Source organism: Cnephaeus nilssonii (assembly GCF_951640355.1).
Source record: "Cnephaeus nilssonii genome assembly, chromosome: 4".
Classification (NCBI taxonomy): Eukaryota; Metazoa; Chordata; class Mammalia; order Chiroptera; family Vespertilionidae; genus Cnephaeus; species Cnephaeus nilssonii.
In genome coordinates, this window is record NC_137075.1 from 100,748,641 (window position 1) to 100,761,760 (window position 13,120).

At 51.2% G+C, this 13,120-nt stretch overlaps 1 protein-coding gene across 2 annotated transcripts in view; it reads left to right on the forward strand.

Moving 5' to 3' along the window:
• SLC24A4 (solute carrier family 24 member 4) overlaps positions 1-8,495 on the forward strand; it is a gene marked incomplete at its 5' end in the record, with an annotated part of 120,035 nt that extends 111,540 nt beyond the window's left edge. For both annotated transcript variants that reach the window (XM_079769492.1, XM_079769493.1), the window contains 5 exons: positions 1,104-1,270; positions 5,186-5,300; positions 6,343-6,455; positions 6,865-6,930; positions 8,309-8,495. In XM_079769492.1, coding sequence (XP_079625618.1) covers positions 1,104-1,270; positions 5,186-5,300; positions 6,343-6,455; positions 6,865-6,930; positions 8,309-8,461 — 614 coding nt within the window. In that variant the 3' untranslated portion in view covers positions 8,462-8,495. The remainder of the gene's footprint in view (positions 1-1,103; positions 1,271-5,185; positions 5,301-6,342; positions 6,456-6,864; positions 6,931-8,308) is intronic.
• Between the last annotated feature and the right edge of the window lie 4,625 nt (positions 8,496-13,120).

Sequence of the window (13,120 nt, forward strand, 5' to 3'; positions counted from 1 at the left end):
TCAAGGCTTCTGCAGAGCTGGTGAGAGGGAATGGAAACAGGGCACATTAAAACGCCACAGAGCTCGCTGTTCTTACTGAGACCCAGTCAATGTTCTTAAGGAAACACTTCCTGGATTGCTACAAGCCTTTGGTTTCCAGAGTTCTGAACAGGGTTGATTGTGACCATTTTGGCCAGTGTTCTCGCTGCCTCTATGGAGCAGAGAATTTTCGAGGTCCCCTCCACATTTCAGTGGCATCACCCATGAGCTGGTTGTGAGCCTGCCTATGCACACCATGCCCAGTGGCTTATGAAGCACACCATGCTTGTACTGGGTGGTTTTTGGAGGCTACCTTTCCTTGGGTGAAATGTTTGTGGATTCCTTTAGTAGGAGCCAGTGAGGTCATACCCACCAGCCAGGATACCCACATTTTAGTCTTGTACCTGCCGCGGGCTGAGTATGTGACCTTGGAGCAAAGGAGCTGAAATTTCCAGAGTACCTACTGTGTGCCAGGCTGGGCTCTCCCTTGGCTGAGTGTTTTATGTACATGGGAGTGTGTTACGTACATCGTATCATGTCCTTCTTGCCACAACCAAGAAAGAGAGAATGCTCCCATTGAACAGATGAAGAAACTACTAAAGACAAAGAACTTGGGACTGTGCCTGGTACACCTAGCAAATATTTCATGCATTGATTATTGTGTTGTTATTGTTACTGCAGCTGTTATTATCAGAGGAGGAAGTAGAGTTGATGAGATTCCTCCAGGCCATTTGAATGCCAACCCAGGTCTGTCTGATTCCAAAGCCCATCCAAATTCCACATCCCCATTCCAGCTACCCTGGGCAAGTCTGTTCCCACTCTGGGTCTCACTTAACTCACTCTGAAGGATTTGGACCGACTGAAGTTATTCAATCAACAAATACTTAATGGGTTGTGGTGCTAAGAGCACTTTTGAGGTGACATTATGGAGGTATGGGATTCTGTGAGATCAGTTGCTCAGAGTCACATTGGCAGCATTCTCTTGTTTGACTTGAAAAAAATAGACAGACAGGTAGACTGACAGGTGTGTAACCCAGTGTGTGCTTCTCTCTCCTCCCTTCTTGCTCCGTCCCATCCCCCTGCAGAGGCAAGAGGGGACAAAGCCAAGTGGGTGTTCACCTGGCCGCTCATCTTCCTCCTGTGCATCACCATCCCCAACTGCAGCAAGCCCCGCTGGGAGAAGTTCTTCATGGTCACCTTCCTCACTGCCACGCTGTGGATCGCTGTCTTCTCCTACCTAATGGTGTGGCTGGTGAGTGGCGGGAGCCGGGTGGACCTGACAGACAGCCCCTGCCCAGCACCTGCTGGAGGGGGGAGAGCGAACTCAGGCACTGCTGTGCCACCTTGCGCTAGTTGCCACCCTCCTTGACCTTGGCTTATTTTTCAGTGAGAAGGGGTATTGGCAGAGGTGCATGCTGCTGAGCTCTGCACCAGGGATGCCCAGACAGATACAGTGTGGCACTTGCATGCAGTGCAGGCACGGGGGGATGGAGATGAGCCTTCGCACCTGGCAGGATGGGCAGATAATATGGCGGGAGTGGATGGACTGGAAGTCAAGGGCTGAGCCTGATCCCTTGAAGATGTCGCTGTGAAGAGCTCTAGGGAGCTCATCACTAAGCCCCCGTCCTTTCCAGGGTCCCGGGGGAATGTGAGGGAGACTGGCGTCAGTGGGAGATGAATACAAGCAGCCCTTCTATGCTCCTTGCCAAGGGACGTTCCTCTCCCCCTTCTGTGTTCAGGCACATGTATAAACTGTATATAAACTCTTTTCGTCCTCATAACAACCATGTTTATGATGCCCATTTTACAGATGAAGAAACTGAGGCAGAGAGATTGAGTAATTTGCCCAGTTAGTTATACAATTAGCATCTAATACACAGTTACATCATTAGTGAGTTCTAGGTTGGGATTAGAGCCCTGGTCTGTTGTCCTCCTGAGTCCATGATCTCAACCCACTATCCTGAACTGCTTCTCAGTTTATTTCTGGAATTTTTAATGCCATTTGAGCTGGAGTTTTGCAGGGGGCGAGGCCCGGGCATAGCTCCTGGTCAGCTCCCCTGGCCACTCATCACAGCTCTCAGTACAAACCTTCATTGGCTGGGCTGAGGGGTCCTTCCTTTCTTTTCCCTCCTCCATCTCTTCTTCCTCCTCCTCCTTCCTCTCCAGCCCCCCCCCCCCGCCTCCTTCCCTGTGGGGAGGCCAGGAGCACACAGAGCAGATGTACAGGATGGCTGCGTTTCTGTTGTGGAGCTCACTGTCAGCGTTCCCTCTCCTCCTCACACCATGCGGCTGCAGAAAGGGCGAGCGAGTCTTCGTTTCACAGGCAGAAGGGCCACCGCTCCCTTAGCCGGAGGGGAGCAGCGTGGTGGGGAAAGGTGGGCTGAGGGGGTCACATGGCAGTGGATTTGAACCCTAGTTTTGCCACTTAGGTTCCATGAGACTTAGGGAGGTGGCCAACGTCTCTGAACCATGGCCCCCCTCTCCAAAACGGGGAAGATCCTCCCTGTCTGACAAGGTGACTAGGGGAAGGAGAAGTCTCTGCCCAGGCGCCATGCTCTGAGCTGGCAGCAGAGAAAACTCATAACTGAGGATATCAGCTGCCTGCACCAGGAGACACAGCCAGCGCTGCTGCTCCATGCTTGGTCAGATGCAGGCGAAATAGATGCTGGGGTGTGCTAGTGTGTGTGTGTGTGTGCATGCACCTGTGTGCATGTCCGCTAATGTGTGTGTGTGTGTTTTTGTTCGTGTGTGCGCCTGTGTGTGTGTTTCGGGTGGGGGAAGAGCTGGAGCTAGCTATTACCCAAACTTCCCAGAAAGGATGTCGGTCTGAGATAACAAAAACTATGCCTTAAATGAATATAATTTGCAAACTTAAAATTTTCCCAGTAGGGTTGAAGGCCAGCGCATCTTTACATTTGATTTTTTAAAATCCAGTGATATCTCTTACTAAAATGCATTCCCAAAACAACATTGCAGTAAAAAAAAAAAAAAAAAAAAAAGCATTTCATGATATTTGAGTGGGTATGAGAATTAGGAAAGATGAAATGAACGAATGTGTGAAATTTTTTCTTCTCTAATTACTGAAAATACAGTATTATTAAATCAGTTCTGCTAATTAGCAGTGAGTTTGGACACTTAGTAGCTCTACCACCCCCACTTTTTTTTAATTAAATCTTTATTGTTGAAAGTATTACATATGTCCCCCTTCCTTCCCCACTGATGCCTTCTAGCCTGCCCCACCCCCACTTCTTAAAGCAGAGTCTTAGCAAATGGCCTGGCAGGAGTCTGAGGACCCTCCTTGCTCAGGCCTCTCCCCTGTGGCTGTGGACTTCAGCTGGCCTCCGTTTAGGGGAATTTCTACTACAGACAATAGTGGAATGCCACAGGGTAGCCTAATTTCTTTTTTTATCCTCACCTGAGGATATATATTTTTTATTTTTTTTAGAGAGAGAAACACCAATGTGAGAGAGAAACATCACTGTGAGTGAGAAACCTCCATCAGTTGCCTCCCATACACACCCCAACCAGAGATCAAACCTGTAACCTGCGTATGTGCCCTGACTGAGAATCAAACCCATGACCTTTTGTTTGTACAGATGAAGCTCCAACCAACTGAGCCATCAGGCCAGGGCCGCATGTTAGCCTAATTTCTACCCAAGCAAGACGTGCCAGCCTTTTGGGGGAAAAATTATTGAATGTATATCCCAAGAAAACAGAAACACCAATCAGAAAGGGTATATGCACCCCTATGTTCATAGCAGCACGATTCACCATAGCTAAGATTTGGAAACAGCCTAAGTGTTCATCAGCAGATGAGTGGATTGAAAAACTGTGGTACATCTACACAATGGAATACTACGCTATAAAAAAGAAGGAACTTTTACCATTTGCAGCAGCATGGATGGAACTGGAAAGCATTATGCTAAGCGAAATAAGCCAGTCAGAGAAAGATAAAGATCACATGATCTCATTCGTATGTAGGATATAATGATCAATATAATTTGATAAGCAAGAATAGATCCAGAGACAAATGGCAAGGGAGGGGGGTCAGTTAGAGAACAACCAAAGGACTTGTACGCATGCATATTAGCATAACCAATGGACACAGACACTGGGGCGGTGGGGGCTTGCCCGGGGTGGGAATGGCTTGGGGGAGGGGGGGTCAATTGGGGAAAAAGGAGACTTACGTAAAACTTTAGACAAAAAAAAAAAAATTATTGAACGTGTCAAAATGGAGGGACATTCCAAATGGATCATCCCAGCTGGCACCCTGGCACAGCTGGGGAGACTGAGGACAAGAGAAGACTGAGCACCTGGGAGGATAGGAGGTCCCAGGGCTGGGTCCAGGGCAAAGAGACAGTTGGTAGCATCTTTGCTCCTGAACACCTGGACAGAGTGTGCACATGCACACACACACACACACACACACACACACACACACACACACACACACACACCCCCCTACACCTTTCCTTCCTTCCTCCTTCCATCCTTCAAGTTCTCAGCCAGGTAGTAGGATGATTGGAGAAAGAAAAGGGAGGCATCCCCAGGAATGCGAGATAGCCCAGGTCTTGTGTGTGTGATGTCTGGTACGGCCTTAAAACCTGTCAGCCACAGCCTGCTGTGCTTGCGAAGGCCTTCGTGGCCACGCAGGTGAAGCGCTGGTGGGTCAGCCCTCCTCAGAGTCTCTTCTTGCACAGCCCGAGCAGGCCGGTCCGTGTGTGCTCTGCCCTGCGCTCTGAGACAAGCACGTCCTGCCATCCTGGTGACGCGCCCCAAAATGCATAGTACTCCTATAATGGGGGGGGGGGGGGGAAGAACACTCATAAGATTTTTTTTTTTAATTTTTTATTTTTTTAAAAGTATATTTTATTGATTTTTTTACAGAGAGGAAGGGAGAGGGATAGAGAGTTAGAAACATTGATCAGCTGCTTCCTGCACACCTCCTACTGGGGATGTGCCTGCATCCAAGGTACATGCCCTTGACCGGAATCGAACCTGGGACCCTTGAGTACACAGGCTGACGCTCTATCCAATGAGCCAATCCAGTTAGGGCAACATAAGATGTTTTTAAAACAAAACCCTATTCCGGACGTTTTCATTGGTCACAGCAGGACTGTGTCCAACTGGAAAGCACTCAGGATAAGCAGCGCTCCCCCTTATGCAGGTGACGATTATCGGGTACACATTTGGGATCCCTGACGTCATCATGGGCATCACTTTCCTGGCAGCGGGCACGAGCGTTCCAGACTGCATGGCCAGCTTAATCGTGGCGAGACAAGGTACCCATTGCGTCTCGGCCCCCGCGCCATCGGCATCACCCTGCAGCCCCTCACCCCCGCCCCAGTTACAGCTCACAGCTCTTAGGACGTGCAGTTCTGTTCAGCCGTGGAGGAAACTGTGACGGCTGGAAAGCACGTGTCGGGCTCCACCCATGGGGAGAATGCTCCTGGGACGAACTCCAGGCCTCGAGAAGCATTTGCGTGCGTGCAGTTGTATAAAAATGAACTTGTTCTGAAATCCCCAATGTGAGGTTGCACAGGGCTGAAGCCCAGACTTTTTTTTTTTTTTTAAATATTTTTTAATTGATTTCAGCAAGAGGAAGGGGGAGGGAGAGATAGAAACATCAACGATGAGGGAGAATCATTGATCGACTGCCTCCTGCACGGCCCCTACTGGGGATTGAGCCCACAACCTGGGTATGTGCCGTGACTGGGAATCAAACTGTGACCTCCTGGTTCATAGGTCGATGCTCAACCACTGACCCATACCAGCCGGGCTGAAGCCCAGACTGCTTCTAGCTAACGAGGTAGTAACGAGGAATGTTCTGGTCCCAGGAAGGCAGAGTGGGGGTGTCCTGTACCTCCAGCTGTTTTCCTCTGCTTCTTCGAAGTTCTAGAACTTGTACAGTGTTTTGGCTCATTCGGTCATTTCTCTGGGGGCTTCCCCAGCGGCGTGGGTTGAGCCAGCTGAGCAGGACCTGCGTGCTCTCTGCGGGCCGGACCCAAGAGCCAGCCTTTGTTTACCGCTGCCGTCCAGCACGGACTCCCCCAGGTCTCCCTCCACGGATGACAGTTTGAAAGCATGGGGGCCCGGGGTGTGACTATGGAGTGAAATCTCAGAGCAGACGGGGAGGAGAGAGGCGCCCAGCTGGGAAATTGGCCCTGGGGAGAGGGAAAGGGGTCGTGCATTCCTCACATTTGGAAGCGAGCACTGCCAGAGATTCCCCCAGGGCAGCCTGTGCAGAGCAGACAGCCGGCCAGGCCAGAGAGGGTTCCCGTGACCTGCTCCTAGTGAATGACACGTGGCCATTGCCCCCTCCAGGCCTGGGCGACATGGCGGTCTCTAACACCATAGGGAGCAACGTGTTCGACATCCTCGTGGGACTTGGCATACCGTGGGGTCTGCAGACCATGGTTATCAATTACGGATCCACGGTAAGTTCCTCATGCCTCCTTAGCAAGCGAGCCAGGCGCCAGGCATGTGCGTTTCACGGGAATGATGGTGCTGTGGGCCTTTCCCAGCCGGGGGCGCTGGGAGCCACACACCCCCTTCTCCTTGGCACCCCAGTGCCCACTTTCCACAAAGGCCTCCAGCGCAGCCTGAGGGGGGCCTGCAGGGGAAGCCCCTGAGCCCAGCCTCATCGGTGCTTTTGCCCCGTATCTCAGCCTCTGCCGGGCCTGTCCCCTCCTGGTCCTTTCCTCCGACAAGGAGAGTCCAGACTCGAATCCACAGCCACCTGCTCACCTGGAACAGGCTTTCCAGGTGGGGGAGGGGATACGCTGGGCTTGCAGATGGATGGGCCCTGAGCAGCCCGGAGAGTCAGGCCTGTGTTTGTTTCTGCAGGTGAAGATCAACAGCCGGGGCCTGGTCTACTCCGTGGTGTTGTTGCTGGGCTCCGTGGCGCTCACCGTGAGTTTTTACATTTAAAAAAAAAAAAGCCTCATGCTCCATTACGTCGGATCTACCCGGTCACTTAAGTGTCTCTGAAAGCTCTCTTTCTTCCCCCTGGCAGTGAGGGGCAAAGCTGGGGAAACATAGAAATTCAGATACCGCAGACACAATCTGTGCCAATAATGTTGGAAAGTGCCCTGGTTGGTGTTGCTCAGTGGTTAGAGTGTTGGCCCATGCACGGGCTGTGATCCCTGGTCAAGGGCACGTACCTGGGTTGCAGATTCCATCCCCGGCCCCACTCAGGGCTGGTGCAGGAGGCAACCCATCGATGTGTCTCTCTCACATCGATGTGTCTCTCGCTCTCCCTCCTTTGCTCTCTTCCACTCTCTAAAATGTCAAAAGAAAAAACTATCCTTAGATGAGAATTGACAAAACAAAAATAAGAAGCATGTTGGCACCCACCACTGCACTCTCCCCTGGACAACTAAGAAGTCACAGAGGAAAGGAATTCGGTCTCCTCTCTGGGAGAGAAGTCCTCCCCCCAGCTCGTCGGATGGGGGCACGTGGCCAGGCCTGGGGACTGGCACATGGTAAAACTCAGGTTTCTATACTCCATGTGCCCAGGACTGTGCTCAGCTCTTTACTTCTGCTGATTTGTCAGTCCTTACAAACACCGGGTGACACCAGTCCCATTTCACAGAAGAAAGCAAGGCTCAGGGGTTGAGTGACTTGCCCAAGGTTAGGAAGTGGCAAAGCTGGGTTGGAGCCCGGCGTGGCCCATCTCTGTAGGTAGGGCCCGTGACATTGCTCTGATGGGGTGACTATGATCCCACCGTGAGGAGCCTCAGTTCAAGGGTAAGAGCTGTGGAGAGTCTGGGGAGAATTTAGAATGAGGGTGTGTTCCAAACTGTCCCTCCAAACACACACGCACATGCACACACACACACACACACACACACACACACGCACACGCACACGCACACACATGCGTAGGGGAAGGCAGTCCTAGTTGAAGTTTGCCAGACTGAGCTGTCAGGAGCCTTGGAAGAGGGCTGAAGAAGGCCGCGGCTACCAAGTTCTGAAGCAAAGGGAGGACCTGGCGGAAGACCCAGCTGATGCTAGAGAGGGTCTGGGATGGGGAGGGCCTGTTCCCTGAGGGCAGCTGGCGTGTGTCCCCCCAGGGCTGGGCCAGGGTCTCGCCTGGCCGTGGACAAGTCTGAAGCCTGCAGGGCTTGCGCTGACCACAGCAAGGCTCTGCCTGGCGTCACCCCTCTGCTCCCGCCCGCGCTCCGGAGGAAGTGACGGGGTCCTGGTTTGTGTGTCGTTTCCCGGTACAAAGGCCTTTCGTCCGTATCTCTCTGCCCCAGCCCAACCCCCTCGCCCTCTCTCCCGCCAGGTCCTGGGCATCCATCTCAACAAATGGAGACTGGACTGGAAGCTGGGCGTCTACGTGCTGGTCCTCTACGCCATCTTCCTGTGCTTCTCCATCATGATCGAGTTTAACGTCTTCACCTTTGTCAACCTGCCGATGTGCCGAGAAGACGACTAAAGCCGAGCTCTGCCCGCTGGGAGCTGCTCTGGACACCGGCCTAGCGTCCTCCCCTCGCTCCCTCCCCCCCTGCGTCCCCCGCACGGGCAGCCGCCGGCTGTCTTTTCTGACACTGGAAGGAAGAGCCATCATGGTCTTTGGCCCCGGGCCAGGCTGCTGGGCATCCTCCTCCTCGGAGTTAGTTCTGCCGCTATTTGAGCATCTTTGCGGTCACAGGGATGTGGCGCGTGTCCCGTCTCTCTCGGACACTTTGGTCAGAAGGACTTCTGGGTGCCATTTGTCTTTCTGTTTCGGGCATCCTGAGAGATGAGGTGGTCGGTGAAGTCTCCCGGGGCACGTGCAAAATGGTAATGTGGTCCTCCAGTGTCTCCTCTGGCCAGAGGGGGGCGTTGCTTAGGCAACTTTTGCTGCAAAGAGACGAAGAGCCGACTGCCGCTGGAGCAGGGGCCTCCCCTGCCAGGGGTGTGGGCCTGTGATGGCAGACACCCCACCCTTTTTCTAGACCAACTGGAAGAATGGAAACAGTTTTTTTCAGGTTTGTTTATTGTTGTTTTTACAGCAGAAGCGAGAAAACAAGAACACAATATTCTCCTCCTTGTATTGATGCACTCGGAGAATGAGCAATGATATATTAAAAACGAAATGTCCTGCAGATCATACTTGAAAAATATCATTCCGTACAAAATGGGGACCAAAACGGTAACACTCGCGGAAAACGGGTCCTGTGTGTGTGGTGGTGCATGGACGCTGACACGCTTGGCTTGGAGCTTGGGAAGGAGGGAGAGACTGACCTCGAAACGGGTGCTGGTGCAGACGGGCGGAGCTCGTAGTTCACAGCCATACGTTCCAGGCCTTCCGTGGGAGGCCGCGCGCTGTCACTTGGGGTTTGTCGTTGCTTTGTTAATGCCCGACTCTCAGAACCATCCTGTCGAAAGACCCAATTGTTGATCTGCCCAGCAAATCTCATAGCCCACCGAGCGGGAAGGAGGGTGCCAGCGCTCGGTTCACGACCAGAAGAGAGAGTTCCCCGGATCCGGGACTTGGAATGTTTAGAGCTAAGTTTCTTGAACCTTACAATTTGCTACACGGGAAAGGCCCAGGGCGGGAGGCTGATTCAAAGATAGAAAAATATTAATTTCCGATCGCTTCCGAGCTCTCAAATATATATTAAAAAGGTTTATGAACACAAACCATTTGTGGTTTCTGAAAAGAGAGCACAATTCATTTTATACGTATAGAGGTATTCTTATTTTTGTAACGTTTCTATCGCAGACGTCTATCCGATTCGATGCACTTTTAACACTAAGCTATTTTGCACGGAAGACTGAGTGGGAATCACCCGTGGTGGTGAGAGGAAGGGGGGTTTTTAGTGATGGTTCACGCTGGTGATGGGGTGAAATCCAGGAGCTGATTCCTTCCGGAGACACAGCAGTTGTGACCCGAGGTGGGGCTTGGGGCTGTGCTCTTTAAGGCCTCTCGGATTTCAGCAGGAGGAAGTGTTCAAGCATGTGTCCTTTAAGTGAGCGTGAGCCTACGCTGGGCCTGAACTCTGTCTCCAGGCTTCCCTCCTGGATTTAGAGCAGTGTTAGCAGCTACACCACATGAAGGCTTCTCTTTGCTGCTCTGTCTAGATATGGGGCTCCGTGGTCTTCAAGTTGAGGATAAAGGTGATTTTCCTAAGAAATTAGCTAAGTGGGAGGCCAGGGAGGCCATAGGTCATCGTTATTAACTTAAGATGCAAGGGGTGTCAGGGCCCGGGGACACTGTCCTCTTAGCATACTAGTAGCTGGCCTGGTCCCTCCGTCTTTACAGACTCATTGGGTTTCAAAGCGCATCTGTCTCTATCTTTATTCTCAACCCCCATCTCTCCCTCCCCCCGTAACGTAAGTAGGGATTATTCTCCCCTTTAACAGAAAAATTAGTCTTGGAGAAGTGACTCTAGGTCACAGTAAGTAGCAGAGCAGGGACTGAACTCCAGATTGTCACCCACTGTGGCTCAGCCAGTCCAGTGGGGTGGCCATCCTTGGGGGGTGAGGGGGTGGGGCAGGCTGTGCAGGTGTGAGTATGTTTTTGCCCTTGTGGTTGGTTTTATCATTTGAGTTAAAACTCCATCAGATATTTACCGTATTTTCTGGCATATAAGATGACTGGGCGTATAGAAGATTTTCCTGGGTTAAAAAGTCATCTTATACGCCGGAAAATACGGTACTCGATTCCTGGGTGCCCCGACTCATATCCTAATATCTATCCCTATCCAATGTCCCTACATTTTTCCTGATAAAGGGAAATAGTTTCAGCTGCAAGACGCAGGCCACATGGCATGGCCCCAGAATGGTATCCCTGCTGTGGTCTGAACCAGATACACTGGTCTGAACGCGTGTATCGTTTTCAGAAAACACATCCTAAGTACTGGCTTTTCCTCAGCAGAATCCTCCCGAGATTATAAAGTACACTGCAGTTACCGTCTGAGACTAAAAATAATGTGTTTAATATGCAGAGCACTCCTGGTTAATTCTCTTTTGACTTTAAAGGGCCAATGTCACCTCCTTAAAGGGTTGATGCATTTATTGTGCTTAGGAAACTATATATACACTATAGGTGAAAATGTCTCTTTTCAAAAATATTTTCCCATCACACATTTAAAGAACTGCTTGATTAATTAGGCCTTCATTTTAAAATAATGCTTTTTTTCACCATGCAGGAATACTCCCTTTTCTCCCCCAAGCTAATTAGCACGGGGTAATTACACTGCTACCAAAATAGGCAATTAAAAAAAATTAATTTAGCTCTTGTAATTGGGGGGCAGAAGAGGAAAACAAACGATTGCCCTCAGATAGGAAATGTCTGTAGAAGCAGGAGCAGGCGTCCCTTCTGATGTCTGGGTTGGAATTCGCCCTAACCAGCCTGAGCGTGGTCTGAGCGGAAGGTGTGTGGTGTCTTGAGAACCTGGCCCTGAAGGAAAGTTCTGGGTCAGCTGCAGTGAGAGACTAATGGGTAAGGGCATTTCGGGGGCGGGGGGGGGGGGTGGTGGTCAGACTCATCCCACCCTTCCCATAAGCCACCATCAGCTGGCCTCTGTGTTTCCTGTCCATCCGTCCGTCCATCCGTGAGCATGGGCCTTGCTGCCCTGGTGATTTTCCATCTGCTCCTGCCGCCACCTGTTAGGGCGATTTCTCGCTCTGCCCGTCAATCCCCTGCCTTTACAGACCTGAGCAGCTGATTGGGCACCAGCCCTCCGAGTTAACCCAGGCCCGGTGTGCACGACCCTCTAGAGCGCCATGGAGACCCCAACCAGAGACCCCTCCTCCTGGGCTCCCAGGCTCCAGGGCCTCTTCCCCTGGATGAGGATTTGAAAGCCTTGTAGCATCCGCAGAAGCCCAGCACTTGGGGACACCGGAGTCACCCCCAGGCTGGGACCAGGAGGGAGTTGGTCCTCCTTTCCTTCGGGTCTTTCTCTTCCCTGAGTCCTAGGGCCCCTCCCTGTCCTGAGGGTGGGGTGCACACAGGTGAGATGGGCTGGGAGAGGGTGAGTTCCCTGCCTCCTTTCCCAGGTATGAAATGGACTAGTGGGTTACGGTGTTGGGCAGTTCGGGGTCTGCTGTCACATTTGGGAACTTTCCCCTGGGAGTTGGGAGGCGCGTAGCAGAGCCCTGCAGCTGGTGCTCGTGCCCCTCAGTGCGCGGTGCCCTCCCCAGCCTGACCCTGAGGGCACTTAGGGCTGGGCGTGGTCTCTCCCCTTCCACCCACCTCTCATTCCCTCTCGCCATGACCCTTCCCGGCTGGAGAATGTGACAGGCTCCAGCAAATGCCTGTTGCTTGAAGACACCAAGAACTTGCCTGCGGGGGTGAAAATCGTCAGGGGGTTGTTCCCATGTGCCGTGATGTAAATATTCCCAGTCCCTCTAGTGCAAGCATGTCAAACTCAAAGGCTAACACGGGCCAGATGAACAAGGCTTAAGTGTATGTGGGCCGCAAGAAAACAAAAGCTTCAATTTTCATAGAAACGTAGGTTTATTTCAATAGAGACATGCTGAATACAAAGGGCTGAAATAAATGAGTAATGGCTAACATAAAATAATAGAACATTTTAATAAAAATTAATATTTTTTTCTTGAACATGAACTTACTGGACACTGAATAACTGCACAAATCATTAAGGGTAATGCAAATAAACCTATTTTTCTTGTTTTCCGAAAGCAAAATATTTCCTGTTGCGTACACCAAACAAGTCAGTCCAAGACCAATGACGTGGCCATCAACTGCTAAAATATTCGCTGCTAGTATTAGTGGAGAGAAATGGTGCGCCTGCGCGGAAGGCGCATAAGGGAAATGAATGCAACACGATTCTAGTCATCAGTCATTAGCGAGCGTTGTAGTTCATTATTAATAATTACGTATAACAGAATATTGTAAAAATTAAGTTATGAAATTTTTATTAAAATGTTTCTTACATACCGGTATGTTGGCTGGGCCACAAAAATATGTGTTGTGGGCCGCATTCGGCCCACAGGCCGCAAGTTTGACACGCTTGTTCTAGTGCCTCCAAACATGGTTTCCATGCCTGCCTTCCTCCCTTTCCGGCAGTTAGCAGATGTGTCCAGGGCATCTGAGATGGCCCACATCTTAGGAGCTTCATTGCCACATCGTGCCCATAGAAAC